The following is a 23,143-nucleotide window of genomic DNA, read 5'->3' as shown; positions in this document are numbered from 1 at the left end:
AGAGAAATAAAAGAAAGAGGCTGTAAAAGATAGGGTAAATCAACTTGGAATAATCGTGTCTAGGATGATCAGGATCTCAAGATCGCCAGGTACCAGTGGTAACATAGAAATTGCTTAGATAGGAACCAATTGCTGTGATATTTTGGGAGAGGAAAGCCCACTACCCATCTAGATATATTGATTGTTAGTATTTTTTTTTTTTTTTCTTTGGGTCAACTATATAGAAATAATAGATTGCAGGGGACCTGAGATGGCCAAAGCGAAAGCCTTCTCAATATAATTTATCCTCTGTGATAATTTTCCTTCGAAACGAATTGTGGCCTGGGGCCTTCTCAAGTGGAAATAGATATCGCCGTCATCTGCTACCTGACGTCATGCTCCTCCCTCTCCACATCATGATTTCCCAGACACCCACCTCAACTCTTCGTCAACCCCAGACGATTGGTTCACTGCAAGGTAAATCTGACCAAATCCCAGGTTTCTCTTTTCCTGGGACTTGGTGATCATGACGACGTCACATCATACCCGTACCGAAAGAAGTCTCTGATGCAACTAGGTCTATGGTCCAGTTCTTGTCTTGGGCTATGCAAGAACAGTCATATTATTATGTCACGTTGGGCTGAATAATTTGTATTTAAAAAGCCACAGAATCTCAAACTACGAATTCGAGAAACCATTGAATTCTGAACTTTTTGAGACATTTGGACTAATTGACGAGAAACGAAGACTACCGTGAAAATGACGACTCTTCACTGTAGGTGTTTTCTAACTACTTCATGCTCGTCTGGGATGTTCGAAACTAATAAGCGTTCCCAGATTTGCCCCCCGTGAAGCCCTCAGCTATTGCTATGGGTACTATCTTCACCCACACTGCTTCTTTGGGTATTTTGGCTCCCGTCTTCGGAGACACGTACCATCGTGCCCAAGCAGCAAATTCGAAGGAAGAATTCATTAAATCCAAGGAGGCTGCCAGCGCAGCTGCGGCCTGGGGTAGCTCTTTGGTTGGAAGCGCTGTTCAGACATATGGCGTTGCAGCTTTGATCAATGCAACAGGAACTTTGAGTTACAAGGGAGCAGCTTATTTGGGAAGCTTGATCTTCATGGCTAGTTCTGCACCAAGCGTATGTCTCTCATCCTGGATCTTGATACACACTAATTATAATATACATGCTAACTTCCGCTACTTGCGTCAATATAGTTTGTTAGCCAAATTTTCACGGAGAAGAGGCCTCTCGACACTGTGGCAGTCGGTGCTGTTGCTAGGGTGTTTGAAACTGTTGGCCTGAGTTTGTTCCTCACCTGGTGGGGTACACGCACAAACCCATTTGATTAAATAGGCTGGCTGTGCTTTGTTCTTGTTTCATCTATAACTATATCTATCTACACAATTATGGGCTTCAGATTGAGCTTGTTCAAGGAAGGCTGCAACTGAATTTCCCGGCCCATGTTTTAGTGAAAAGGCAATATATAATCTATTATTCTCATTTTAGCACTTGATCGAACTATATCAGTATTTCACCACCGAAGGCTAAACATATACAATAGCCCTAGAAAAGAAATGATATGGTGGTTCCTCTTTGGTACTTGAGGCAATCCTGAATTGTTATTTAGAGAAAAATATGCGTCTAGTCTAGTATAAGACAACATACACCATGACTCTACATAGGGCCTACGGGGTACAATGGTATCACTAGCCGTGTAAGGTGGAACAAGGATGCCATGGGATTTACCATGCTCTAAAATAGTTCTACCAAGAGATGGCTTTCGACGCATAGGTGTCACGCGTAATTTTACAATCATTTTATGACGAGTCGTGTACAGCACTTGAAGAATGCGCAGGGAGTTCTATATCTACCTTTACAATAAAGAGGATTGCGTCATCCGCAAAATTTGAATCAACAAGAGCATGCGAAGAGACATAGAGGAAGAGAGAGAGAGAGAGAAAAGAAAAATGGAATACATTGGGTCCAGATAATAGGAATTTGCTAAGTTAAACGAAGGTGCGGCAAGGGTACCTGATACAATGTTAGCTTTGCACCCCTAGAAAACAGAGAACCCCCCCAAAAAAGGAAAACTTACACACTGGGATAACCTTGATCATTGGTAATATGGTATTTTGGGGCAGAGGAGTTCAGGTTGCGAGGCGTGGGCGGCAGGCCATTAGCACCTAGAACACCCTTGATGCCGTTCTTGTCCTTCTTGAAGAGGCCGGCAAGCCCCCGCTCCTCACCTTCCTGCTTAACGGAAACCAGCTGCTTTTCGCCCGCCTGGCCGATCTGGAGAATGTGGTCCTTTGGTGCGGCCTGGCTTCCCACGGTGAGGAGGCCAACAGCATCCGCCTGGTTCACTGTGCTTACCCGAGGGTAGTTTCTTCGGCCATCGCGCTTCCAATACGGGTTGTCGGCGATATCAGCGGCCGGCACCGTCACGGGGTCATCGTAAGAAAGAGGAGGAAGAGCTCCTGGAGCGGGTAGACGGAATTGTGAGTTCAGAGGAACACCGGTCGAACGGTTAGGATCAACAGCGAGGAGGCGGCGGATACGTTCCCAGATTCCTGTGGACTGAACAGTGTATTTCTAAACGAAAGGAGAAAAAAAAACAAAACAAAAACGAACAGCTTAGTATTTTCATATTATAAGGCATAGAAATAGAATCAACCGGGTTTTACCTTGTGAAGAGCCACCACGTTCGAAGCGGACTGGGCTGCTTTCAGGATATCGCGGGCCATGATGGGCTGTGGTTCTGTTTAAATTCAGTATTAGGACAATAACTCTAGTAGTAGAGGATCAATTGCACCAGACGACCAGAATCCAATATGAAGAAAACATACCTTTCTCCCTTTTCTGGCAGGAAAACAGGAAGATAACTACTGCTTGGCTTCCGCTGGTCACCGAATTCAGGACTCAAGATGAGGAGCCGAAGTGATGCCCGGAATAACGATGACCCGATCGCGCAAATCACGAATGTTGTAATAATAATAATAATTTCATAGAGCCCAGATCCGCATATGTCGCCTGTCTTGCTAGGTAATTATTATTTTGAGTAGATATCACTTAAATAGGTCCATTCATAGCTACTAAGGGTTGAAAGTAGTCGGAGATTTTATACCTCAGATTTACTTTAGATTTAATAATTGAGTACTAGTATACAGTAGCTGGGGTATAGTTACAATTGAAGCGCTTACCTAGCTGTCAGATGTTTGGTCTTTACTACGTCAATCATCGGCAGCAAGCGTATCCAAATAGAGGCTGCGCAAAGAACCCCTACAGCTAATCCTCTTTATTAAGGATATCAGGGTCCTATTTCAATTTTTCAGTTATATTGGCGCTACAACATGTAAATAGTCCGATCAAAGCGAGATATTCAAGTGGAATCCAGTACACCTCAAAGCATAAAAACAAGGATAGTCCTAACAGGAAGCTCCCAGGTACTCTCGCGTTTTCACCTAACTCCGCGACTCATTCTGTCTATGCGTCGGCCTTCTCATCCTTAGTTTCCTTGGAGATTGAAGCAACCAATGCCTGGACAGCATCTACAGTTGCATCTGGGCCACCGGGCTGCAGAAGAAGAACTTTGCCTTGCTTGTCTACAACCAAAACACCCCGGACTGTTCCCCGGGGCGACTTTTTGAAACCAATGGCACCAATTAAAGTGAATCCAGGGTCGCAAAGCAGCGGGTACTGTAGGTTCTGCTTGGTTTTGAAAGTTGTATTGGCTTTTGGAGAGTCTCCAGATAGACCATAGATTGACAGACCGGTTGCGGTCAGGGTATCGTAACCATCACGGAAGAGACAGGCTTGCTTAGTGCCTTAAAGAAAAGTGAGCATTTCTGTGTATACAAACATCATCGGGCGGCCAAAAAAAAAAAGCAAATAGAAGGGCCAATACAAAGTCAAAATTGACCAGTTGACCAAAAATTATGGGTGCGAACAAAGTTGTCATTGAAATCCAAGGAAATATTCAAAATATTCACTTACAGCCAGGGGTAGAGGCCTTAGGATATGTGAACAGCACAACTCCGGATTTGCTGTCCTCAACCAGGGCCTTTAGAGAAGTTTTTTTGCCATCGTTCGTCTCAATTTCACCACCAAAGTCTTCGAGGCTCACCACATCGCCAACCTTGGGCACCTTCACCGCAGGCGCCTTGGTTTTCTTGGGTTTCTTGACGGGTACTGGAGGGGGAGCTGGCGCTTTGCGTTTTCGCAGTTCAACCATGTTTGCGATAATAGTTGGAATTTGACTGAATTGATGTGTGTTGTCAGTATCAAGTCCTCCGTGAAAAGTTCCTGGGGGGTTTTGCGCGCGTATCGCTATCCCCTTAAAGGACGGGAATGGGGTAAGTGTTTCCCCTAAAAGGGTCCTGACACAACCTTGTCAGCAGCATCGTAGCCCCTGCTTTTGTGAGGGATTAATACTGTCAGATAAGTACTTGAAAAGGCATAGTGGATAATGAAATTAGGTATTGGACAACAATAACAACAATAATGTTAGTTAACTAGTTAGTTAATGGTGTTTGTGAGGACTAAGCGCTGCAACTGAGCTGTAAGTTATTGCAGTACCGTAGCTTTCTAAGTTCTCGACGGACTTTATTAAGCACGCGAGGAAATCAATACAAAATTACCGTTACAGACCGGTTTCCATAATTTGCGACTTGGGAGCACAAAAGAAGATGAAGGATTTTTGAGTACTTTTACACTACACAAATATGAATCTTTTGCTTCTCCTTTCTCTTTTATCCACACAGTCTCCCCCTATTATTTTCTTCATGTCGGGCATTAATAATGATCAAGATTTAGTTAACAAGTGACAGAGATATATAGGTCTCTGTATTTTGACTGGGTGGTCGCATTACTAGTACTACTCCACGTTACGAGTCACAAGTAAAGCCATTTTTTTTTTTCTGCCGGAAAATCCCGACGGCTCTCGGTGGAAACTGGGATTTCCCCGGCTCGCGCTCTCTGCTTGCCACGGAAATGGAGAAACCAGGCACTAAAATTTCTCTCATATTCCATTGCCACTTGAATCATCTCCGCTTTTGCAGATTATCCGTCAAGGAAGGCACTTTTGATTTCTACTCCTTGCAGTAATTTTTGCATCTGACACTCTTTGTGTCATTCACCACCTCTTACAAGACCCATTCTCACGGTTGAATTTCTTATCACAACAGTTTTTGAACGGTCTTCTCGCGATCACTCCTGTCCTGATCCCGAGGGTTGCTCTCGTGGGCTATATCAACAGTCTTTTTTTTCTTTTCTTTTCTTGTTAAATACAACCACAAAGAATAGCTGCTTGGATTATTCGAACGAATTCACCAACCCGGGCTCTCCGGCGTGATCGTTTCCGGAGATGAAGGTCTTTTCATCGACTTGCACTTTTGATTACTCGTGGGAGGAGGTTTCAACCGCAAACTGGCGGAAGTACTCCCCATGGAACGATAAATCAACACACGTTGTAGCGGTGGATACTCTGTCACGGACGGTTGACCCCGAGACTGGAATCGTATGTGCTATGTATAGAATCTTGAGTTGACTGTAACTAACTTTGAGGAATTCTAGCTACGCACAGAACGTCTCATCACATGCGACCAGTCTGTTCCACAATGGGTCATTTCATTGTTTGGAGGTAGTGCTACGTCCCACGTTTACGAAATCTCTTACGTCGACCCGAACTCGAAGAAAGTTACCATGTGCTCTACGAATCTCACATGGTCCAATGTCCTGAGTGTTCGCGAAACCGTGGTATACCGGCCATCGGCCTCAACTCCTTCTTCTACCACGGAGTTCAACCAGGAGGCCAAAATCACTGCTCTCTGTGGCGGATGGCAGAAGATCAAGAACAAGGTCGAAGAGGCAAGCGTTGAGAGATTTAGCCAGAACGCCAAACGGGGTAGGGAAGGATTTGAAGCCGTTCTTGAGATGAGCCGACGAGTTTTCAGCGAACAACGTGAGCGCGAAACCAACACCGCCTGATTTGTTCAGCATGGTTGGCCTATCTATCCGCATCATTGTACACCAAGCGTTTGCCTTGCATAAACCGGCGTCGATTTGAATTGTTTACGAGCGTGTGATTGATTTGGCGTTGTTTTTTTTGGGTTGATCTTCGCATTTTTACTCGGCCCTTACCATCCCCACTACTGTTTTATTACGCCACCCCGATTTATGAGGCATGTTTTATAAAAGTTCCAGATATCCTTTGTCATGTTTAAGACCAGCGACTTTCCTCTGCTCCGGACAAGACACGAGGCAATGATACATTAGACATTTACAGCACTATGTTACAGTATAGAATAATGGTATCGGTTTTCACCTTTTCTAGTAAAGATGTAGTAATTGGAGCTCATTGCATCATATATGTTCCAAGTCGTTCAAATAGTCTCTAGACATTACCCAAGCAAGCCACCCAATACAACGCGGCTAACTCCAGCCACTTCATTTTTGGCATTATTGCGACTTGCGTCCTCAAACTCGCGCACAATACCGGCCACAATAATCTTTCGGAGTTTGGCGTCGGCCTTGGTAAATAGCTCGCCTAAAGCAACCGTACAAACCGAGGGAGTTGATATCAGAGCAACGAGTCGAGTATAACAGTCTATCAAGATGTCGCACAGCGTCACGAATGTCTCGAAATAGTCCGGCTCAAACGGTAATGATGGTGTTAGGAGATATGAGTACTCCTCTCCAGGGAGAAGCTCCGAGGCCTCGGTATGAGGGAATGAAATACTGGCAGCGGCACTGGCTGACGAAGCCACGCTGCCCGCCATCAGCTTCAGATCCGAGGGATCACTAGACTGCATAGGCAGCCCGATCTCCGTGGCAGAGCTCGCCCTCCTAGCCTTTGTTCCACTATGCGTAGCCCGTTTAAACATTTGCGGAATACGTGCTCTGGCAAGCGTGGAGGACGAAGTTCCCTCCGGGGGATGTACTTGTTGAAAGGCCTCGAACTCCATCAAGAGCGCGTTCAGTGCCCTTAGATACTCTGCCGGGGTTGCACTGACATCGAGAATCGGTGGAAGGGATAGCCCGAGAAGAAGATAGTTGATTGCCCGTCGTGAAAGCTTTCTAGAGTCAAAGTAAGGAATTCGGCTGATGTCAGCGCGGGAGAAATGTACGGTATTAAACCAATAGATGCGACCTTCATGACTGGGAGCTTGTTAGCATATCATAGCATATGCATGTGGGGCGAGAAATCTGTGCCAACTCACGCTTTTCGCAGGTAATCGAAAGTAGATATTCGTTTGGTGGCCATCTCATGAATATGTTGATAAATTGCTGCGGCGCTTTGCGGACCCAATGAGCTGCCAGCACTCGCTAATGGCGGAGGAACAGCGCTAGATACAGCATCCACGCCTATCGAAGATTTATTCGTGTCCCTACGAGTCAAGCCGGGGGCGAATGTGGACGAATACATGTTGATGTGCTCTGTAGGGCGGAGGGGTAGGAAACGCAGGAGGAGCTCTGCTCCTAGACGCTGGAGGGACGATCAGGAGGAGGTCAAGGGACCAGGACACGGTCTAAACGTAGGAAGATAATGATAAGATTGAACAGAGGGTCCAGTACGCATTTCACAAAGCAAAAATTCCCCTCGTGGATGGCATTGAGAGAGTTCGATATTGATAAGATCGGTCTCCACAAGCGGCCCCTGACCGAGAAGTTGCTCCGGTCTTTACAATCATGACCACCAACAATTTAAGGTTCCCCGCACTAAGCTCTAACAAGAAATGAAATCCAATCTTCCCTTCAGTCCGAATATTGCATGCTTTGAATTAATTTACTTGTTAGGTAGTGACAATATGTAAAGGTAGGAAGGAAATAACAGGTGGATATTCCGGACAAGCTTCAAATTCTCTTAGAAAGTCGCCTGGTGTTTTCCTGGCTGTGTTCTAATGACGTCAATGCGCACCGCGCAAACTTGAAGTTGTTGAAGAATTGAAAATATATATATATATATATATATCTATATTACAGGACATATAATGGAAATTAGTATTAAATGTAGTATATATATTTGAATGCTACTCTCCATAAAACAACATAAATAGAGTCAGAATGCTTTTACATGCATCAAGTCTGCTGGAAGCTGGCCAAATGTGATAAGGCGGTCAGAACAAGCAACCTTCCCCCCCTTTTTTAAGTTCTCGCGCCCCTCTTGATGGTGTTAACTCCCTACTTTCTCATTACACGCACGACCCGACCCGACAATATAAAAAGACCGACTTTGAACCTGCAATTGCCGATAGCGCCATATAAATCTACATACTTCTCGTGCAGCACACCATAGGATGGGCACTGCACCTGAGGAAATAGTTCCCCTGCCCGGGGAATGGCCCGTGGACCCCCAAGATGATGTCCCCATCTCAGAATCGCGTATCTGGGTCGATGGATGCTTCGACTTTAGCCACCATGGTAGGAAACTGGCCCTGGATGCCTTTCAAGAAGTGTCCCTAATATAATCGTAGGTCATGCGGGTGCTATGCTTCAAGCCCGTAGACTAGGTGACGAGCTTGTTGTCGGTGTACATTCAGACGAGGCTATTCTTGAGAACAAGGGCCCGACAGTCATGACTTTGGAAGAGCGGTTGGTCTGGCTTCCCACTGCTTTTGCATTGTATACTGACCTAAACCCTTCTTAAAATAGAGTCGCCGCTGTAGAAGCATGCCGCTGGGTAACGAAATGTGTCCCGTCTGCCCCGTACGTGACATTCCTACCATGGGTATCGCATTACGGCTGCAAGTTCGTCGTTCATGGTGATGATATTACCTCCGATAGTAATGGAGATGACTGCTATCGATTTGTCAAAGCCGCGGGGCGCTTTAAAGTTGTGAAAAGAACCCCCGGCATCTCTACCACGGATCTCGTCGGCCGTATGCTTCTATGTACCAAAGGCCATTTTGTGAAAAGCGTGAAAGACACCCTTTCTGGGGAGGCAGGTTCTGGAAGCCCGGAAGAACGCGCGCAGTACGCTTCCTACCTCCAAAAGATTATCAAAGATTATGCTACAGATGAAAGTGGACTACAACCTGGTCCCAGGGTCTGGATATGGGATGGCTCAAATGCGGCTAAACTCGAAAATACAGCTGATGAACCTGGGGCTTTCGCTAACCTTGTGAATGGGAAATCTCCCAAGCCAGGCCAGCGTATTGTCTACGTTGATGGAGGGTTTGATCTCTTCTCTTCTGGACATATCGAATTTCTCAAACAAGTATTAGGAATTGAAGAATCCGAAGGCCGAAAGCGTGGTTGGTATAACCAAGAACAGAGAGAGAAAAGACTTAAGGAGCACGGAGAAGATTATGGTCCAGCCTACGTTGTCGCTGGAATTCATGATGACGATGTGATTAACCACTGGAAAGGACTCAACTATCCCATCATGAATATCTTTGAACGGGGGCTTTGTGTTCTCCAGTGCCGGGTAGGCCGTCCTATTGCTACGCTGGCTGCGGATACGTTCTGTTCATGGCTAACTTCTTATTAGTATATTCATGCTGTTGTGTTCTCTGCTCCATTCTCTCCCAGTCAGTCATACTTGAAAGCATTGCCCCTAGGCGTTCCAGATGTCGTTTACCACGGCCCCACAAAGTTTATCCCACTCACCTATGATCCTTATACCGCCCCCAAGAAGATGGGCATATTCAAGGAGACAAGCGGCCACTCTTTCCAACATGTCAATGCGGGCGAGATTGTCGAAAGAATTCTCAAGAGCAGAGAGGCTTACGAGGAAAGACAGCGCGCAAAACTGCAAAAGGCTGTTATCGAAGATCAAGTCAAGTTGAAGGAAGAAGCATCCAAATAAGCATACATCGGAGAAATTCCTGGACAAACCTCAGTTGTACATATTCCTAGTCGACAAAATTACTCATACATAGAACCGCATACATAATCTACGAAATATCGCTAGTAAATAATGGAGACATGATGCTCTATACCTGGGATATGCATACATTTATAGTACAAAAAAAAAAAAAAAAAAGAGAACTGGAGGTGTCCCTATAAATAAACTAGTTAAATCCCCTCTATTACTCAGCTGGCACCAAGACACCCTTCTCCTCCAACATCTTCGCAAGCTCTCCATTCTGATGCATCGACATCAGAATATCACATCCACCAACAAATTCCTTCTCAAGATATAGCTGGGGAATCGTAGGCCAATCCGAGTACTCCTTGATTCCTAGTAACCGAGCAAAGACGCAAAGAATTAGCCGACAGGCAAACCCGACTACCCAGTGAAATTGCAACATACCCTGACGTAACTCTGGGTCCTCCAACACATTGAACGCAACAAACTTCTTGGGATCTACACCCTGCAAACCGAGAATCTGAATGCTTGCGCGGGAGAACCCGCACTGCGGAGTTTCGGGAGTACCCTTCATGAAAAGGACAACGGGGGCAGACGCAACCGCCTTATCGATGGCGGCCTTTGTTTCGGAGGAAAGTAGCCGTGCATGAAGAAGGGAGGAGGGGAGTTGGGCCTGGCGCCACAACGGCCGGCGAAGCGTCTAGATGAATCAGTTAGCATTGATTGATTGATTGATTTGAGTGGTGGCTGAGGGCAAAGAAGAAGAAGAAAAAGAAAAAAAAAAGGAATTTCTCAGAGGGGGAGGTGGCATTTAGTGTCCAAAGGGCAATAGAGAAGTCAATATATGTAACTTACTGATGAAAGCGTCCTTGAAAACATAATGTGATTCTGGAGGTGGAAATAATTTGGAGCTTCGGAGATGGTCACTTAGCCGTAACTATCTCTCATACCTCAGTGGTGATTGATTGCTCACTAAGCAGGAACAAAACCAGTCACGTGGATATTACTTCATTCCAGTCGAAAACGATGTCATACCAGTTCTCTCCATATGCATCTTTTTGGCTCATATTATTTTAAGTTAATCTATAAGGTTCATGGAGCGTTTGAAACCCATGTGGATACATCTTTCTAATATTCAATATTCTTACAGAGGAGAAATTATCACCAAGGGTCAAAGACAATGATATCTGGCGCTGCTCGCTGATTCGCAATATCATGAGCACTGAAAACCTTCCTTTTTCTGCCAAAGAGCACCAGGACGATGGCAAAGTGCATATCATCTTGGCCGCGAGCGGATCGGTCGCTACAATAAAACTCCCCAACATTGCGGAGGCTCTTGGACGTCACCCGAATGTGTCAATTCGCATTATTGTAACCCAGTCAGCAGAAAAGTTCCTCGTGGGCCAAAGCCGGGAGCAACCTCAACTTGAAAAACTGCGCGAAATTCCTGGTGTGGATGCCATATACCGCGATGAAGATGAATGGAAAAACACCTGGACCCGGGGGGCTTCTATTTTGCATATTGAGTTGAGGAAATGGGCTCATTTGCTTCTTGTCGCCCCTCTTTCTGCGAATACGATGGCGAAGATGACAATTGGGATCTCAGACAACCTCCTTCTTTCTGTTATTAGAGCATGGGATACAACCGGGATGGTAGACTGCGGTTTCAAGGATAAAAAGCCTTTAGTCTTCATCGCCCCTGCTATGAACACCGCGATGTGGAACCACCCAGCCACAGGAAAGCAGCTAGAGATTTTACGAAATGAATGGGGTTGGAGTGATTCAAATAAGGACGGTTGGGTGTATTATCTGCCCCCGATGGAGAAGCCGCTTGCTTGTGGCGATACCGGAAATGGAGCCATGATGGACTGGAGGGAAATAGTTGAGATGGTGGAGCATTACATGGGATTGCAAGCATGATCAGCTAAGAGTTGAGCTGTTCAATTATATTAGCCCGAGAGATGACTTTCACCTCGTGGCTTGGTTGGACTGCTTATCCTTATCGTACACACCAGAGATTTGGGCAAGGTACTCGAAGAACAGTCCCAGGGAGATGCCTCCACCGGTAATTAAACAGCCGTTCTTGAACCACCACCAGCAGTTCTGAACGCTCTTCAACTGGACCTTCCAGATCATGAGGCCCAACGAGAGGGCGGCACTACCGCAACTGCCAGCGAAGAAAACTGGACCAGCACCCGAAGCAACGCCTGCAGCAGCAAGCAGTGCCACTTGCACGACGGCCAACCCGGAAAGGACCGCCTTCGTGTTATGCTCGTGACGAAGTGCAATTGACTTGATTCCAGCGGCCACGTCGTCTTTGATATCCATGTGTGCATATATCATATCATATAAGATAGTCCAGGAAATACAGCTGGAATAAAGGGCTGCAGCTGCCTTTAGGGCATCTGGATTGGTTAGGAGATCCACCCCCAAGGCTGGGAATCCCATTATTGCGCCCCACGAAAATGTAAGTCCTAGGACAGCTTGCGGATAGTAGGTGACCCGCTTGGCAAGGGGATATGTAGTTACTAGTAGTAAACTAGGGATCCCATACCAGAGACACTCGTACGGAAACTGAAGCAGAATTCCGAGTCCCGCTAGCAATTGAGTACCGGTAAAAACTACTGCCTTTCTAGGAGATATTGCTCCCCTTGCGATGGGCCGAAATTTTGTGCGCTCAACGTGCGGATCCAAATTCCGGTCCCAGAGGTCATTGATAGCACATCCAGCCCCTCGCATTATCATAGCCCCTGCGAAGAACAGTCCAGTAGTTCCGAGGAGTTGGAAAGGAGAAACTGAAGGCGTCATAGTAGCCGCAAGAAGCGTCGAGAAGGCACAAGGGAAGAAAAGATAATATGTGCCCGCAGGTTTGTCAAGGCGTATTAACTCAGCGTACGGTATCCATGACTGGGGTAGATAGGCAATGAGTCCTGTCTTGGGAGGAACGTAATGATTCACCGATCTTTGCGCTTCTTCAGGCTGTGAATGGCTGGTTGAAGGGGATAGTGATGGAGTGTTGAAACATCGTTTTTCGGGAAGCCTCCCCTGGTGATTGGGTATGCGCTCTCTAACAAGGCTCGAATAAATGGTCTTATATCCAGCCGAACTCAGCGGCCTTAACCGATATACTAGATTATTATCCGCCGTTATCCATGTGAAGCTATTGTGCGATATCACTGGCCGGCCGAGGCAATTGCGGGATTGTAGGCGTTGAAGCACCTTGGAGGTCGTCGAAAAGCGCATTTTGGCGAGCTCAGAAGCAAAATAATATCTGTGATTTAGTTGTAGAGCCTTTATTTCCGATACTACGGAAGTTTTTAGTGACAATGCCGTTCCGCTTAGGATACTTTCGGCTCGGCAGGACCCTAGGGGCCTAGATATTAGGGGACCGGATGTCCCCCAGGCTCAACTCGAGGGAAACGGTCGGCTGGGACCAAGAAGCTTGTACTTTGTTGTGGGAAGTTTCACAAAAAAAATCTCTGGAAGACCGGATCTTCCGGGGATTTTTCAATTATATGGGAATTGAAGAACGACTAGGGAAGGCTAAGAGCTCGGATTCGAGCTACAGGAGATTTCGAGCATTTGAATAATTTGGACCCACGTGCCCAAATAGGGTGTTGATTCGTTGACTAATTTAGGTTAGTCGACCCCTGTCAACAGTCACATGACGCCAAGAGTGTTGATTGGCTGACTATCGGGGACTGCTATGCCGGGATCACGTGCCCAAGGATACTTAGTTTATCTATCTCGGAGTATAGTTAATCCGTCCAGTGAGGATCCTCGGCCGCATCATCATGTCAGCAGATACGGCGCGTTTACTCTTCATTATCAACCAGTTATCGTACTCAAAACTGCAGTCTGTTCGTTTGGACAGTGTACTGAATGGGCCAGGCTGCAGAACAGATTTCTTTGTTTGATGATGGTTCGGCCGCTTCCTGTCACTATAAAAATGTTCCTCGCATAACAACATTACGCATGCAATGTGACTCGCACTTGCGATTCATTTAACCCATAATATTGAACGACTTGGTGCTGGTATTGCCAGGTTGAAAAGGTCCCTTTCAGTTAACTAACCCACCTTTCGCCAAACAACAAATTTCAAATACCATTCACCACCGTCGGAAACCCTCACACAGGATGCCCGCGCAGAGGCCTCGCGCTGCCTTCGAACCCTTATCACCGGATCTAGATGTTCAGGATTTGGTCAAGTCAACACCAAACTTTGAACACGCTGTGAGGATTCATTGCGATGCGATTGATGAACATGGCCTGGAAGATTTTGAAAAGCTCGTCTTACTACACGTTATTGTCAGGGGGTTGCCTCTTGTTGTTGAAGGGTTTAACAAAAAACTCGACAATTCCATTTTTTCCGAGATTTGGCTGAGAAGTCACTATTCAAAGAAAGGTGCCGCATTCATTGCTCGCTCCCTATAGTTTAACCACTTCAACTAACCAATATTTATTTTCTTTTATATCTCACAGAAGAGTGTGCTCGAGACCTGACTGCGAAAAAAGACGTCCCCCTCACTATTGGACATTATCTTAAGAATATGCCGCTTCTTGCAAATCAATGGAATAGCCACAATTACAAAAACACTGATCTTCAGAGGCTATATCTCAAGGATATTGATTGTCCAAAGATTTGGCACGACCAATTGAAGAAGATCATACCTCCCTCCTTGTTCTACCTGAACGAAACTCCAGAGCCTTTCCAAGGCCCAGGAGCTCAGAGTGCTTCATCTTGTGAGGCATACGGCGCTTCGGGTCGGCGGATAGCAAAAGCAGGCGATCTAATGGGCTGCCTTCCACAAAGCATGCGCGCAGAGAATTTGATGTGCTATATTGGCCATGAGGGCACCTACACACCCGCACACCAAGAGATGTGTGCTAGTCTTGGTCATAATATAATGGTGGAAGCGTCAGATGGTTCGACCGAGTATGGCAAGGCCACCAAGCCAGGGTCGTCTATCTGGTTCATGACCAGCAGCAAGGATCGTAAACTCGTGTCAGAATATTGGATGTCTATACTGGGCCATGACATTGACCTTGAGGATCACTTTGCGCAGATTAACGCATGGAAAGCTGCACCATTTACAACATATCTAGTTGAGCAACGCCCGGGCGATTTCATCCTTGTACCTCCTTTAGCGGCACACCAAGTATGGAACCGGGGGACGCGAACAATGAAGGTTGCATGGAACCGAACAACAGTAGAAACACTTGAAAGGGCTCTAAATGAAGCATTGCCACACGCGAGGATGGTCTGTCGAGACGAGCAGTATAAGAATAAAGCCATAGTGTTTTATACACTGAAGCATTATTCAACACTGTTGGCTGAAATTGACGATGTCACTATCGGTCATCCAAGGGTTCAGCAGCTGCAGGGTGATTTTGAACTGTTGTTTGCTCTATTTAACCAAATTCTACTTTCTGAATCCTTTACCCTTGATAAAAAAGAGAGGAACGTCGAATATGTGCCTTTTGACAGCACTATCACATGTTCGTATTGCCGAGGAAACATCTTCAACCGATTTTTAACATGCCCGTGGTGTCCGAAATCTCTCACAGGACAAGATGAGCCTTATGATATTTGCATGGAATGTTATGTCATGGGCCGAAGCTGTGCTTGTATCTCCAGGTTAAAGTGGGTCGAACAATTCAAATGGACAGAGCTCACGGGGAAACATGAAATATGGAGGCAGCAATTAATACAATCCAACCCTCATCTTGGAGATAAATACCGGTCTTTCCAGATCGAAAGGGCTGAGTTGGAAAGGAATAGTCTTGCCCAGATATGTCAGGAGCAAATGAAGAAGCGCCCCTGGGTTGATATCACCAAGCCGGTCGTTGCGAAAGTTGCTGAGGAGCCTACTGACCCTGAAAACACTACCGCGCCCCGAAAACGAAGGAAAACGGGCCGCAGTGACAAGCCAAAGGAAAAAGAACCTCGTTGCCATATCTGCAAGTGCGTTGAGCCTGCCTGGAAACTTGCATCGTGCTCTAAATGCCCTTTGAAGTATTGTTATGGCAGCCTGTTCAGAGCCATGAATATGCACCCGCAGGAAGTTCTAGAGACGAAGAACTGGGAGTGCCCCAAGTGTAGAAAGTTCTGCAGCTGCGGTGCGTGCCGTAAGAATCCCAAGATGACCCCACTCGAACCAACGTCTACTTTACTCGGGCATGATACAAGCAAGATTGCGGATCCCCGTAGCGTGGAGAGCCTAGTTGACTTGCGGCATTCAAATCTCGGGTGGCTGAAGAAGGCTGCGAATGACGATATAGGGCGCCTGGAAAAGCATCAAAAAGAGGCAGAGGAAAGGTGCCACCAAGCTTTGGTTGATAACTCCATCCAGTTGGAGTGTTTCCCTGAGATACGCGAGTCTACTGATTATAGTGAGTTAGAGAGGGTTGCGCAAGCCGCATTTTACTCCAGCGACTACTCGGACATGCCAATAGATCCTGCATTGGAAAGTTCGATCCTCACTCATGCAGATTCCTGGGTTCAATGAAAATTTCCAAAGAGTGAATTGGATCTACGGGCTACGAATAATTCATTGTAAGCCTTGTTGAGTCGAGGCGGGAGCCAACGATAACGTTTTGATCAATTTTAACTAGGAATAGTTATAAGTCATAATTACACACCGTCACCCTGGTGTGTGTATTAACAAGACAATGAAATGAATCCCTAGAACTTCCAGAGTTAGAGTCGTCATAATCTTGGGAATTGCAAAGCGAGGATAGTTAGTTATTTTTTTTTTTTTTGCCCTCCTATCAGTCCGGATTAAGTAACCAGGTAAAGAAGGTAAAGAAATCGAAGCCAACAAAGAAGATTACCTAGACTGACATGAAAATATTGCAGATTTTAAGCCCCCTTATAATCGTATCGAAGATCCTCGAGAGTTTTGAGATCAACAGACACCATTACCTGGCGTACAACCAATATAGTCGCCAAAAGAGCTAGATATCCAGCACGTAAGCCTGTGTCCATTTCGGAAAGCCGTCAACGTTCAAATTCCGGAGGGGAGAAAACACATACTGGGCGGAACTAAGTACGCCACAGGCTGAATGCTAGACAGCCCAGTGTTTGATGAAAAGAGATAAACCAGAGCCAGCAACACACAGACCGCAGTATTAACAGGAACTGCGTATGTCCGGACATGCGTCATAAGATCGGGATTCCGCATAGGTCGTTTACCTTTTGGATCTGGGCGCTGCGGCGGGATATACTTCATCGTGTAGGCGGTAGCCAGTAACGACCCAATGCTGAGAAGTAACAGAAACCGCACAAAAACTCCTACGGATGCTGAAGAGAGCAATGAAGGGATGAATATGATACTTGATAGAAGCGGGATCGTGGCGAATATGATCTTTTATATTAGAATGCAAAGTTAGGCAATGTTCGTCCTTTTATCTTCAATGGCTCTCGGTGCAGTAAGGGAAGAAGAGGGAAAAGAGAAGCGGTACAGTGTATTCGGAGTTTCGTTTCTCATTTTGAATTTGCAAGTGTCTTATGACCCGTTCTTGCTCTGATGTTTTAAATGTTAGAAAGACGGGTTATTCTTGAAAATGGGGAGAGAGGGTATAGGGTAATAGTGAACGAACCCTCTTCATCTAGTTCCTCGCGCACAGTATCGTCGCCCGAATCATCTGGATAACGGAAAGCTTTGCGGAGCCTTGCGGAGGCCATCTGGCCGAGACTTTTGTAGTGTAATCTTCAGAAAATAGCCTCCAAAAACCCCCCCCGAGTATCGAGTTTCAGTAAGATATGAAAAGAAACCAGAACAATGACGTGGATGGATATGTAATGTTGTAGTTCCTAGAAGTTTGTCTTGTTTGGTCAGTTTTCCCATCCGCTCCGCCAGCTTGAGATTCAATTCAAAAACTCCGACACCACACCACCTCGAGTATCTCCCTCTCCGTTGTTCGACCCGGTCACAATCTGTATTATACCCCCCCCCCCCCTCCCCAACTTGGAATACTGCAAGCCCCGACCCTCAGCTCGCAAACATCCAAAAATGATTTTCCACGCTGCGAGGAGACGCATTGGCGTTCCGCAATTCCCCAAAGTCAACGCCCGAAATCTCGTTCCTCGTCGCACCCTCATTCCGGCTCCCAAGGATAATTCAGGCCCGCTGATGGAACGTCGCGCAGACCGTGAGCTCCCTTCGATTAACAACGAGCAACGACGATGGATACGCACACTACCTATTTTTGCTGTGGTTGTGGGCGCTGCTATGCTTGGTATCTTCAACTACCAGAAGTCTTCGTCTAGTGTGGTCAACAGCACACTGTATGCTCTGCGGACTTCTCCCAAGGCGCGGGAGATCCTAGGCGATCAGATTTACTTTGCGCAAAAGATTCCATGGATCAGTGGGGAGATGAACCAGCTGCATGGGCGTATTAATATCTCTTTCTGGGTGAAGGGGACCAAGACGCAAGGTAAAATGAGGTTTCGGAGTGTGAGACCGGATCGGATGAGTTTTGTTCGTTTCCCTTGTCTTCTGTTTCGTCCTGGTTAGGGGAAGGTTGGATTGCTAATATGGTTTTTTTTTTTTTTTTCTTCTTTTTCTAGTTCCGTACTGAGGAATGGAGCTTGGAGACAGAGGATGGAGCTGTGATCCAACTTCTTGAGAACGGCAATGATCCGTTCCGTCAGGAGTAAATTGGTACAGGAACGCTAGACTCCACTGCAATGACCATGGCTCTGGTGTTGTCTAGATTGTATATTTAGAATATTTCTCCTCTGCATTAGGTTGGGGCGTTTGGGTGCATGTATTTATTGAAGCGAGTCTTCCAAACTTGGCCGACGGAGAAAACAACGAAGCGGGAGAATTGAAAAAAAAAGATAAGGATATCATTTATGTATCATATACAGACGCCGCTCTAGAAAACAGTATAGTGTAATAGTACATTTTCAGAAAAGAAACCGGATCCAATAGGATTTATGCAGAAGCTTCAGCCGCAGGTGCGGTTTCAGGCCATGGCTTCTTGATAGCATCCTGTATCCTCACAACACAACCTTTGGGGCCGCTCACAGCACCTATGGAATATAAAATTAGCATCTCAAACATAGACCGATAACAGAGGTGAAAAAAATGGACGGAGGTTGCATACCATTAACAACAACAAGACCATTCTCCACATCCACCTTGAGAACCTTCAGGTTCTGCACTGTATTCTGCTCATTACCCATATTTCCAGCCATCTTCTTTCCGGGATAGACCCTAGAACCACCACCCTGACTCGGACCAGCAGAACCAAGTGAACGATGTGTCAAACTAACACCGTGACTGCGGTCCTGACCACCGAAGCCGTGTCTCTTCATCACACCAGCGAAGCCCTTACCCTTGGAATTGGACCGGGTATCGACATACTGTCCCACCTGGAACCAATCCGCATTCACTAACTGTCCAACAGGCAAGAGACCGGTCTCGTCCTTCACACGGAACTCATAGACATATCGTTTCGGCGAAACTCCATTACTCGAGAAATGACCCAGCAGCGACTTGGTCATGTTGCTCGCGTGCTTCCAGCCCGAACCCAGCTGCACGGCAAAATAGCCATGCTTCTCCCTCGTCTTCTGCGAGACGACCTGGACGCGGTCGAGCTGGAGCACGGTACAGGGGATGCGTTTCCCCGACTCGGCGTCATATATGGCAGTCATGCCCTTCTTGATGGCAATAGCGCCTGTCCGGAGGGGAAGGGTGTTTGCTTTACGTTCGAGAGCCGCGGTGGGAGTCGACTTCAGCACGGGGAGATCAGGAGCGACATTGAACCGGGAGGCTTTGGGCGGGTTTAGAGAGCGGATACCGAATGTGCGGATGGGGACATTGCTAGGGGTGATCAATTGGGGAGACCCAACGCCGAAAAAGAGAGGAAGCTGGGTGAGCTTCCTTGACAGACGGGGGGACATAGCGAGTGCGTTGTTAAGTTGGATATCGAGATGGATGTCTGTCTGTTTCTTCGTCCTGCCTCTTTTCCGAGAATTTTCGACGAGATGCGAGGGAAGGCGGTGAGGGCTGTTGCCCTTTATATCAGGCACCAACACGACATCGGTATCGTAGCCACGCCAGATTGTATAGCTAATTTAAATCGCTCCCGGGTAAAAAAGACGGGAGGTACTTTAGTATTGAATCAATATACTATATCGACACATCCATCTCTTGCGGGAACCCGAATAGTTCATTAACTCCGTTGACGCAGGAACCATCTCGAATCCAGCCGAAGTCATCCGTCCTCAACTCCGATTCACCGAGCCTAACTAACTCATCTTTCTGATCTTTCTCTCTCTCTTTCTCTCTCTCTCTCTCTCTCTCTCCCTGCGGTCAAAACGTCATCTCACTTCGTTTTCTCTTGAGCGTCGTTCATCCAGTCTTTACAATCAAGATACTACTTACCATTTACCTCGACTAGCCAACACATCGGAAAATAGAGGCAACCCCAAGGGAGAAAGGAAAAAAAAAAAAAAAAAAATTCAACTCAATCGCAAAGAGAACCAACCAGCATTCTCACCAAGCAACAAGCACAAATACAAATACAAAATACGGATACAGTTATCAGAGTCTAAGAATATCGCAATGTCCCTCCGAAATCCCCTCCTCACACGCCGCTGGGCCTCTCAACCTGCCAACCTCACTTTCACCCCTTCCCAAATCCTGCGAACAAAGCTTACCACCACTCGACCATTCTCGCTCCAAACAGCAACAACAAAGCAACTCCTCTCCTCTTCAGCCCGAAACAATACTCGCCCTTCCTCCGTCTCACCCTGGAGAATCAGAATCTCCCAATCCCAATCCACTACTGCCACATTCCAGCGCTTTTTCAACTCCACGCGCCCCAAATTCTCCTCCTCCTCCTCTTCAACAAAACAATCTGCGCAATCCCTCTCGCAACGCCTAAAAGCCCTCTCGCGCGAATATGGTTGGTCGGCGCTCTGGATCTACCTTTTCCTGTCTGCGCTGGACTTCCCCTTCTGTTTCGCGGCCGTGCGGTTCCTCGGCGCCGAGACCGTCGGACACTACGAGCATGTTGTTGTAGAGTCTGTGAAGAGCGCTGTGGCCAAGGTGTGGCCTGGACTTGTTTCTCCAGAGGAGGAAGAAAAGGCCGAGGGCGAGGGAGAGGTTGCCAAGGGTGGTGAGGAAGCTAGTACGTTGTGTTTTCCATTCTCGTTTCTCTTCCCCGTCGCTCCTTTTATTTTATCAAGGAGGGATTGATTGGATTGGTTTATCTAAAAAAAAAAAAAAAAAAAAAACCACCAGAAATGATAGCTAACTAACTTCGTCTTTACTATACAGGTCTTTGGACCCAGCTTGCGCTCGCATATGCAATCCACAAGAGCTTCATTTTTGTCCGTGTGCCCTTGACAGCGGCCATTACGCCTAAAGTTGTCAAGATCCTTAGACAATGGGGATGGGACATTGCCAAGGGCAAGCCTAAGGGTATGTAAGCCAGCCTTGCCGTGCTCTCTCTTCTTCTTTTGAGTCTTGGTCTTGGTCTGGCTTGCTGGTCCCGGTTCCTGGTTCCTTCCTTCCTCATGGACAAATGAACAAACATCTTGTTTCGACCAACTCACCTCAATTTCGTTGTACTCGACTACTTGATTCCTAAAATACGTCGTTGACAGAAAACATTCCAATATATATGTATAACAAGGGAGCCCCCGCTTTTTGTTTTTGTTTTTTTTTAACCTGATTTTTTGCATAGCGATGTTCAACTAGATATTACACTCACGAAGTGACTGATTGACTGATTGATTGATTGATTGATTGATTGATTGCACACTGTACATTGTACATTAACTGTTAGATCTAATTCCTCCACTCTGGCATTTTCACACTGGGTATTCGTCAAAACAGAAGAACAGGAGTCATCAGATAAAATAAAGATGAAATGAAAAGAGAAAACAAGTAAATGCACACAATAAAAAAAAAAAAAAAAAAAACACCAGTCTAGTTCATCCACCAAAAATTTTCGATAACCAACCAATAAACAGAAAAATGATAAAATGGTAATGCAGCCGATGATAATCCAACAAACCACACAAAAAAACCTCCTAAAGGAAACAGAGAGAGAAAATGGAAAACATTTTGACTACTCAGAACTCGTTATCTTCGTTGGCATATATATGAGAATGAGAAGGGAAAAAAAAAAGGAAGGGGGGGAGGGGGAGACGATAGAAAGTAGGTAAGTAAGTAAGTAAACAAGCGGAGAAGAAGAAGAATATCAAAGTCAAAAATCATAGGGTATAGACATGAAACAGAAAGAACATCACATATCAATCATGTCGTTGAACCGCAGAATACCGTTGGCTTTCATCACGCCGTTCACACCATCGGGCATGCGGTATGCCCACTCGGCCACGCCCATGGAGCCTATGGCCGCCATGGGGGCGTTTTGTTCCGGCTGTTCGGCTTCGTCCGAAGTATCTGCTACAAGTACAAGGCCGAGTTCTTTGATTGTCTCGATTAGGGCGGGTACGACGTTCTAAAGAATGTTAGTTATATGTTCTAGCCAATAATAATAAGAGTAAAGGAGAGAAAAAAAAAAAAAAAAAAGAGGAGGGGTTACCAAGAGACTAGAGCGGCATATCAGACCCATAAAGTTGTTGCTTTGTGCAATGCGCGCGGACTCCTTGATAGACATTGATGCTCGACCACTGCTGTCAACGTCTGGATGTGACCCGACTTCACGGGTCAAGTCCCGAATTTGACCAAGGTCATTGCAAAGAAGGACAGGATCTGAAGTAATTAAAGTTAGCTTACTATATGACCTATGTCAAAAAAAAAAAAAAAAAAAAGAGACTCACAGTTCGGTTGCTTCCAGTTCAACGCAATACAAATATTAGCATTGTAAGAAGTGAACACGACAGAACGCATGAATTCTGGGTTCTGGTCGCGTGCGATACGGGCATGGTCGAATACTACTGTTAAGATAGCATCCGCGAAGCTGTTGATATCCGCCATTGAGGTCATGTTCAACGCTTGCTCCTCTGCAGCTGATGGGTAGAGAATCGACAAGTTGACATTGACAGTGACGGGTAGATTATGGAAGACCTCACGTAGGGACAGGAATGATGCTGCCACAAGTCGGTGGGCCTGGGCCAAATCACTCAAGGCGTGTGTCTGGAGGAATTCGAAAATTTCCGGACGATTGACCCCCTTTTCGGAGCCGATGGCTTGGAACTCAGACAAGGTAAGATGGCAGATAGGGATGTCGATGCCATAGTGCTGGACTGTGTATCGCGGGTAGACCACGGGAATTCTGTCTCTTGTGAGCTGCACAAAGAGCTGAACATGGTCCCCCGAGAGACTCGACCCGGTGACGAGACCGTTGTGTTCCGAGTCAGTAGCGC

General features: G+C 46.3%; 14 protein-coding genes across 14 annotated transcripts; 7 read left to right on the top strand and 7 right to left on the bottom strand.

The window, feature by feature from the left end:
* Nucleotides 1–398: 398 nt before the first annotated feature.
* Nucleotides 399–1,491, top strand: P175DRAFT_0465689 (DUF1761 domain-containing protein). Its single transcript, XM_040894883.1, has 3 exons — nt 399–754; nt 817–1,121; nt 1,199–1,491. Exons 1-3 carry the CDS (start codon nt 739–741, stop codon nt 1,331–1,333), a joined length of 456 nt encoding a protein of 151 aa, XP_040749078.1. The 5' UTR covers nt 399–738; the 3' UTR covers nt 1,334–1,491.
* A 448-nt stretch (nt 1,492–1,939) lies between these two features.
* P175DRAFT_0504427 (putative NADH-ubiquinone oxidoreductase 21 kDa subunit) lies at nt 1,940–2,744 on the bottom strand. Its single transcript, XM_040897870.1, has 3 exons — nt 2,669–2,744; nt 2,080–2,576; nt 1,940–2,015 (listed from the first exon to the last, which is right to left on the bottom strand). Exons 1-3 carry the CDS (start codon nt 2,726–2,728, stop codon nt 1,991–1,993), a joined length of 582 nt encoding a protein of 193 aa, XP_040749077.1. The 5' UTR covers nt 2,729–2,744; the 3' UTR covers nt 1,940–1,990.
* Nucleotides 2,745–3,248: 504 nt separating this feature from the next.
* P175DRAFT_0504426 (thioredoxin peroxidase DOT5) lies at nt 3,249–4,536 on the bottom strand. Its single transcript, XM_040897869.1, has 2 exons — nt 3,978–4,536; nt 3,249–3,808 (listed from the first exon to the last, which is right to left on the bottom strand). Exons 1-2 carry the CDS (start codon nt 4,213–4,215, stop codon nt 3,468–3,470), a joined length of 579 nt encoding a protein of 192 aa, XP_040749076.1. The 5' UTR covers nt 4,216–4,536; the 3' UTR covers nt 3,249–3,467.
* A 449-nt stretch (nt 4,537–4,985) lies between these two features.
* Nucleotides 4,986–6,305, top strand: P175DRAFT_0504425 (putative mitochondrial protein sorting (Msf1)). Its single transcript, XM_040897868.1, has 2 exons — nt 4,986–5,499; nt 5,556–6,305. The coding sequence occupies exons 1-2, from the start codon at nt 5,347–5,349 to the stop codon at nt 5,967–5,969; spliced, it is 567 nt and encodes a 188-aa protein (XP_040749075.1). The 5' UTR covers nt 4,986–5,346; the 3' UTR covers nt 5,970–6,305.
* P175DRAFT_0560386 (uncharacterized protein) lies at nt 6,297–7,634 on the bottom strand. Its single transcript, XM_040900979.1, has 2 exons — nt 7,202–7,634; nt 6,297–7,139 (listed from the first exon to the last, which is right to left on the bottom strand). The coding sequence occupies exons 1-2, from the start codon at nt 7,405–7,407 to the stop codon at nt 6,383–6,385; spliced, it is 963 nt and encodes a 320-aa protein (XP_040749074.1). The 5' UTR covers nt 7,408–7,634; the 3' UTR covers nt 6,297–6,382.
* Nucleotides 7,635–8,172: 538 nt separating this feature from the next.
* Nucleotides 8,173–9,895, top strand: P175DRAFT_0526232 (ethanolamine-phosphate cytidylyltransferase). Its single transcript, XM_040899455.1, has 4 exons — nt 8,173–8,402; nt 8,456–8,573; nt 8,634–9,408; nt 9,472–9,895. The coding sequence occupies exons 1-4, from the start codon at nt 8,279–8,281 to the stop codon at nt 9,787–9,789; spliced, it is 1,335 nt and encodes a 444-aa protein (XP_040749073.1). The 5' UTR covers nt 8,173–8,278; the 3' UTR covers nt 9,790–9,895.
* Nucleotides 9,896–10,012: 117 nt separating this feature from the next.
* Nucleotides 10,013–10,859, bottom strand: P175DRAFT_0526231 (monothiol glutaredoxin GRX5; the record flags this gene model as incomplete). The annotated part of the gene is made up of 5 exons (XM_040899454.1): nt 10,013–10,164; nt 10,237–10,492; nt 10,648–10,680; nt 10,743–10,764; nt 10,828–10,859. The coding sequence occupies 5 exons, from the start codon at nt 10,857–10,859 to the stop codon at nt 10,013–10,015; spliced, it is 495 nt and encodes a 164-aa protein (XP_040749072.1).
* A 148-nt stretch (nt 10,860–11,007) lies between these two features.
* Nucleotides 11,008–11,712, top strand: P175DRAFT_0535422 (putative flavoprotein; the record flags this gene model as incomplete). Its single annotated transcript, XM_040900221.1, has 1 exon — nt 11,008–11,712. One exon carries the CDS (start codon nt 11,008–11,010, stop codon nt 11,710–11,712), a length of 705 nt encoding a protein of 234 aa, XP_040749071.1.
* A 24-nt stretch (nt 11,713–11,736) lies between these two features.
* P175DRAFT_0372749 (putative para-hydroxybenzoate-polyprenyltransferase Coq2) lies at nt 11,737–13,326 on the bottom strand. The gene has a single exon (XM_040892953.1). The coding sequence runs from the start codon at nt 13,033–13,035 to the stop codon at nt 11,761–11,763; it is 1,275 nt and encodes a 424-aa protein (XP_040749070.1). The 5' UTR covers nt 13,036–13,326; the 3' UTR covers nt 11,737–11,760.
* A 302-nt stretch (nt 13,327–13,628) lies between these two features.
* P175DRAFT_0560381 (putative JmjC domain protein) lies at nt 13,629–16,522 on the top strand. Its single transcript, XM_040900978.1, has 2 exons — nt 13,629–14,197; nt 14,275–16,522. Exons 1-2 carry the CDS (start codon nt 13,930–13,932, stop codon nt 16,299–16,301), a joined length of 2,295 nt encoding a protein of 764 aa, XP_040749069.1. The 5' UTR covers nt 13,629–13,929; the 3' UTR covers nt 16,302–16,522.
* On the bottom strand, nt 16,358–17,713 carry P175DRAFT_0560380 (uncharacterized protein). The gene is made up of 5 exons (XM_040900977.1): nt 17,395–17,713; nt 17,257–17,318; nt 16,829–17,159; nt 16,637–16,749; nt 16,358–16,477 (listed from the first exon to the last, which is right to left on the bottom strand). Exons 1-4 carry the CDS (start codon nt 17,477–17,479, stop codon nt 16,655–16,657), a joined length of 573 nt encoding a protein of 190 aa, XP_040749068.1. The 5' UTR covers nt 17,480–17,713; the 3' UTR covers nt 16,358–16,477; nt 16,637–16,654.
* Nucleotides 17,714–17,755: 42 nt separating this feature from the next.
* P175DRAFT_0504418 (cytochrome c oxidase assembly factor 1 family protein) lies at nt 17,756–18,714 on the top strand. The gene is made up of 2 exons (XM_040897867.1): nt 17,756–18,275; nt 18,365–18,714. Exons 1-2 carry the CDS (start codon nt 17,808–17,810, stop codon nt 18,452–18,454), a joined length of 558 nt encoding a protein of 185 aa, XP_040749067.1. The 5' UTR covers nt 17,756–17,807; the 3' UTR covers nt 18,455–18,714.
* Nucleotides 18,703–19,745, bottom strand: P175DRAFT_0504417 (mitochondrial 54S ribosomal protein uL3m). The gene is made up of 2 exons (XM_040897866.1): nt 18,907–19,745; nt 18,703–18,832 (listed from the first exon to the last, which is right to left on the bottom strand). The coding sequence occupies exons 1-2, from the start codon at nt 19,703–19,705 to the stop codon at nt 18,735–18,737; spliced, it is 897 nt and encodes a 298-aa protein (XP_040749066.1). The 5' UTR covers nt 19,706–19,745; the 3' UTR covers nt 18,703–18,734.
* A 624-nt stretch (nt 19,746–20,369) lies between these two features.
* Nucleotides 20,370–21,238, top strand: P175DRAFT_0535416 (uncharacterized protein; the record flags this gene model as incomplete). Its single annotated transcript, XM_040900220.1, has 2 exons — nt 20,370–20,937; nt 21,087–21,238. 2 exons carry the CDS (start codon nt 20,370–20,372, stop codon nt 21,236–21,238), a joined length of 720 nt encoding a protein of 239 aa, XP_040749065.1.
* Between the last annotated feature and the right edge of the window lie 1,905 nt (nt 21,239–23,143).

Source organism: Aspergillus ochraceoroseus (genome assembly GCF_002846915.1).
Source record: "Aspergillus ochraceoroseus IBT 24754 chromosome Unknown P175scaffold_9, whole genome shotgun sequence".
NCBI lineage: Eukaryota > Fungi > Ascomycota > Eurotiomycetes > Eurotiales > Aspergillaceae > Aspergillus > Aspergillus ochraceoroseus.
The sequence above is the reverse complement of the archived record's forward strand: the minus strand, read 5'-3'. Positions and strand labels throughout refer to the sequence as shown.

Coding starts and splice junctions, on each gene's coding strand:
- P175DRAFT_0465689 (XM_040894883.1), top strand. Junction 1,122..1,198: donor TGGCTAGTTCTGCACCAAGC/GTATGTCTCTCA, acceptor GCGTCAATATAG/TTTGTTAGCCAAATTTTCAC.
- P175DRAFT_0504427 (XM_040897870.1), bottom strand. CDS start 2,728: ATGGCCCGCGATATCCTGAAAGCAGCCCAGTCCGCTTCGAACGTGGTG. Junction 2,577..2,668: donor ACGTGGTGGCTCTTCACAAG/GTAAAACCCGGT, acceptor CCTTTCGTTTAG/AAATACACTGTTCAGTCCAC. Junction 2,016..2,079: donor GATCAAGGTTATCCCAGTGT/GTAAGTTTTCCT, acceptor ACATTGTATCAG/GTACCCTTGCCGCACCTTCG.
- P175DRAFT_0504426 (XM_040897869.1), bottom strand. CDS start 4,215: ATGGTTGAACTGCGAAAACGCAAAGCGCCAGCTCCCCCTCCAGTACCC. Junction 3,809..3,977: donor TAAGGCCTCTACCCCTGGCT/GTAAGTGAATAT, acceptor CTTTTCTTTAAG/GCACTAAGCAAGCCTGTCTC.
- P175DRAFT_0504425 (XM_040897868.1), top strand. CDS start 5,347: ATGAAGGTCTTTTCATCGACTTGCACTTTTGATTACTCGTGGGAGGAG. Junction 5,500..5,555: donor TTGACCCCGAGACTGGAATC/GTATGTGCTATG, acceptor GAGGAATTCTAG/CTACGCACAGAACGTCTCAT.
- P175DRAFT_0560386 (XM_040900979.1), bottom strand. CDS start 7,407: ATGTATTCGTCCACATTCGCCCCCGGCTTGACTCGTAGGGACACGAAT. Junction 7,140..7,201: donor TTCGATTACCTGCGAAAAGC/GTGAGTTGGCAC, acceptor ACAAGCTCCCAG/TCATGAAGGTCGCATCTATT.
- P175DRAFT_0526232 (XM_040899455.1), top strand. CDS start 8,279: ATGGGCACTGCACCTGAGGAAATAGTTCCCCTGCCCGGGGAATGGCCC. Junction 8,403..8,455: donor CTTCGACTTTAGCCACCATG/GTAGGAAACTGG, acceptor ATATAATCGTAG/GTCATGCGGGTGCTATGCTT. Junction 8,574..8,633: donor GTCATGACTTTGGAAGAGCG/GTTGGTCTGGCT, acceptor TTCTTAAAATAG/AGTCGCCGCTGTAGAAGCAT.
- P175DRAFT_0372749 (XM_040892953.1), bottom strand. CDS start 13,035: ATGCGCTTTTCGACGACCTCCAAGGTGCTTCAACGCCTACAATCCCGC.
- P175DRAFT_0560381 (XM_040900978.1), top strand. CDS start 13,930: ATGCCCGCGCAGAGGCCTCGCGCTGCCTTCGAACCCTTATCACCGGAT. Junction 14,198..14,274: donor AAGTCACTATTCAAAGAAAG/GTGCCGCATTCA, acceptor TATATCTCACAG/AAGAGTGTGCTCGAGACCTG.
- P175DRAFT_0560380 (XM_040900977.1), bottom strand. CDS start 17,479: ATGGCCTCCGCAAGGCTCCGCAAAGCTTTCCGTTATCCAGATGATTCG. Junction 17,319..17,394: donor CGAGGAACTAGATGAAGAGG/GTTCGTTCACTA, acceptor TTAAAACATCAG/AGCAAGAACGGGTCATAAGA. Junction 16,750..16,828: donor GGCGTACTTAGTTCCGCCCA/GTATGTGTTTTC, acceptor CTGGATATCTAG/CTCTTTTGGCGACTATATTG.
- P175DRAFT_0504418 (XM_040897867.1), top strand. CDS start 17,808: ATGATTTTCCACGCTGCGAGGAGACGCATTGGCGTTCCGCAATTCCCC. Junction 18,276..18,364: donor GACCGGATCGGATGAGTTTT/GTTCGTTTCCCT, acceptor TTCTTTTTCTAG/TTCCGTACTGAGGAATGGAG.
- P175DRAFT_0504417 (XM_040897866.1), bottom strand. CDS start 19,705: ATGTCCCCCCGTCTGTCAAGGAAGCTCACCCAGCTTCCTCTCTTTTTC. Junction 18,833..18,906: donor TGGTCTTGTTGTTGTTAATG/GTATGCAACCTC, acceptor TATATTCCATAG/GTGCTGTGAGCGGCCCCAAA.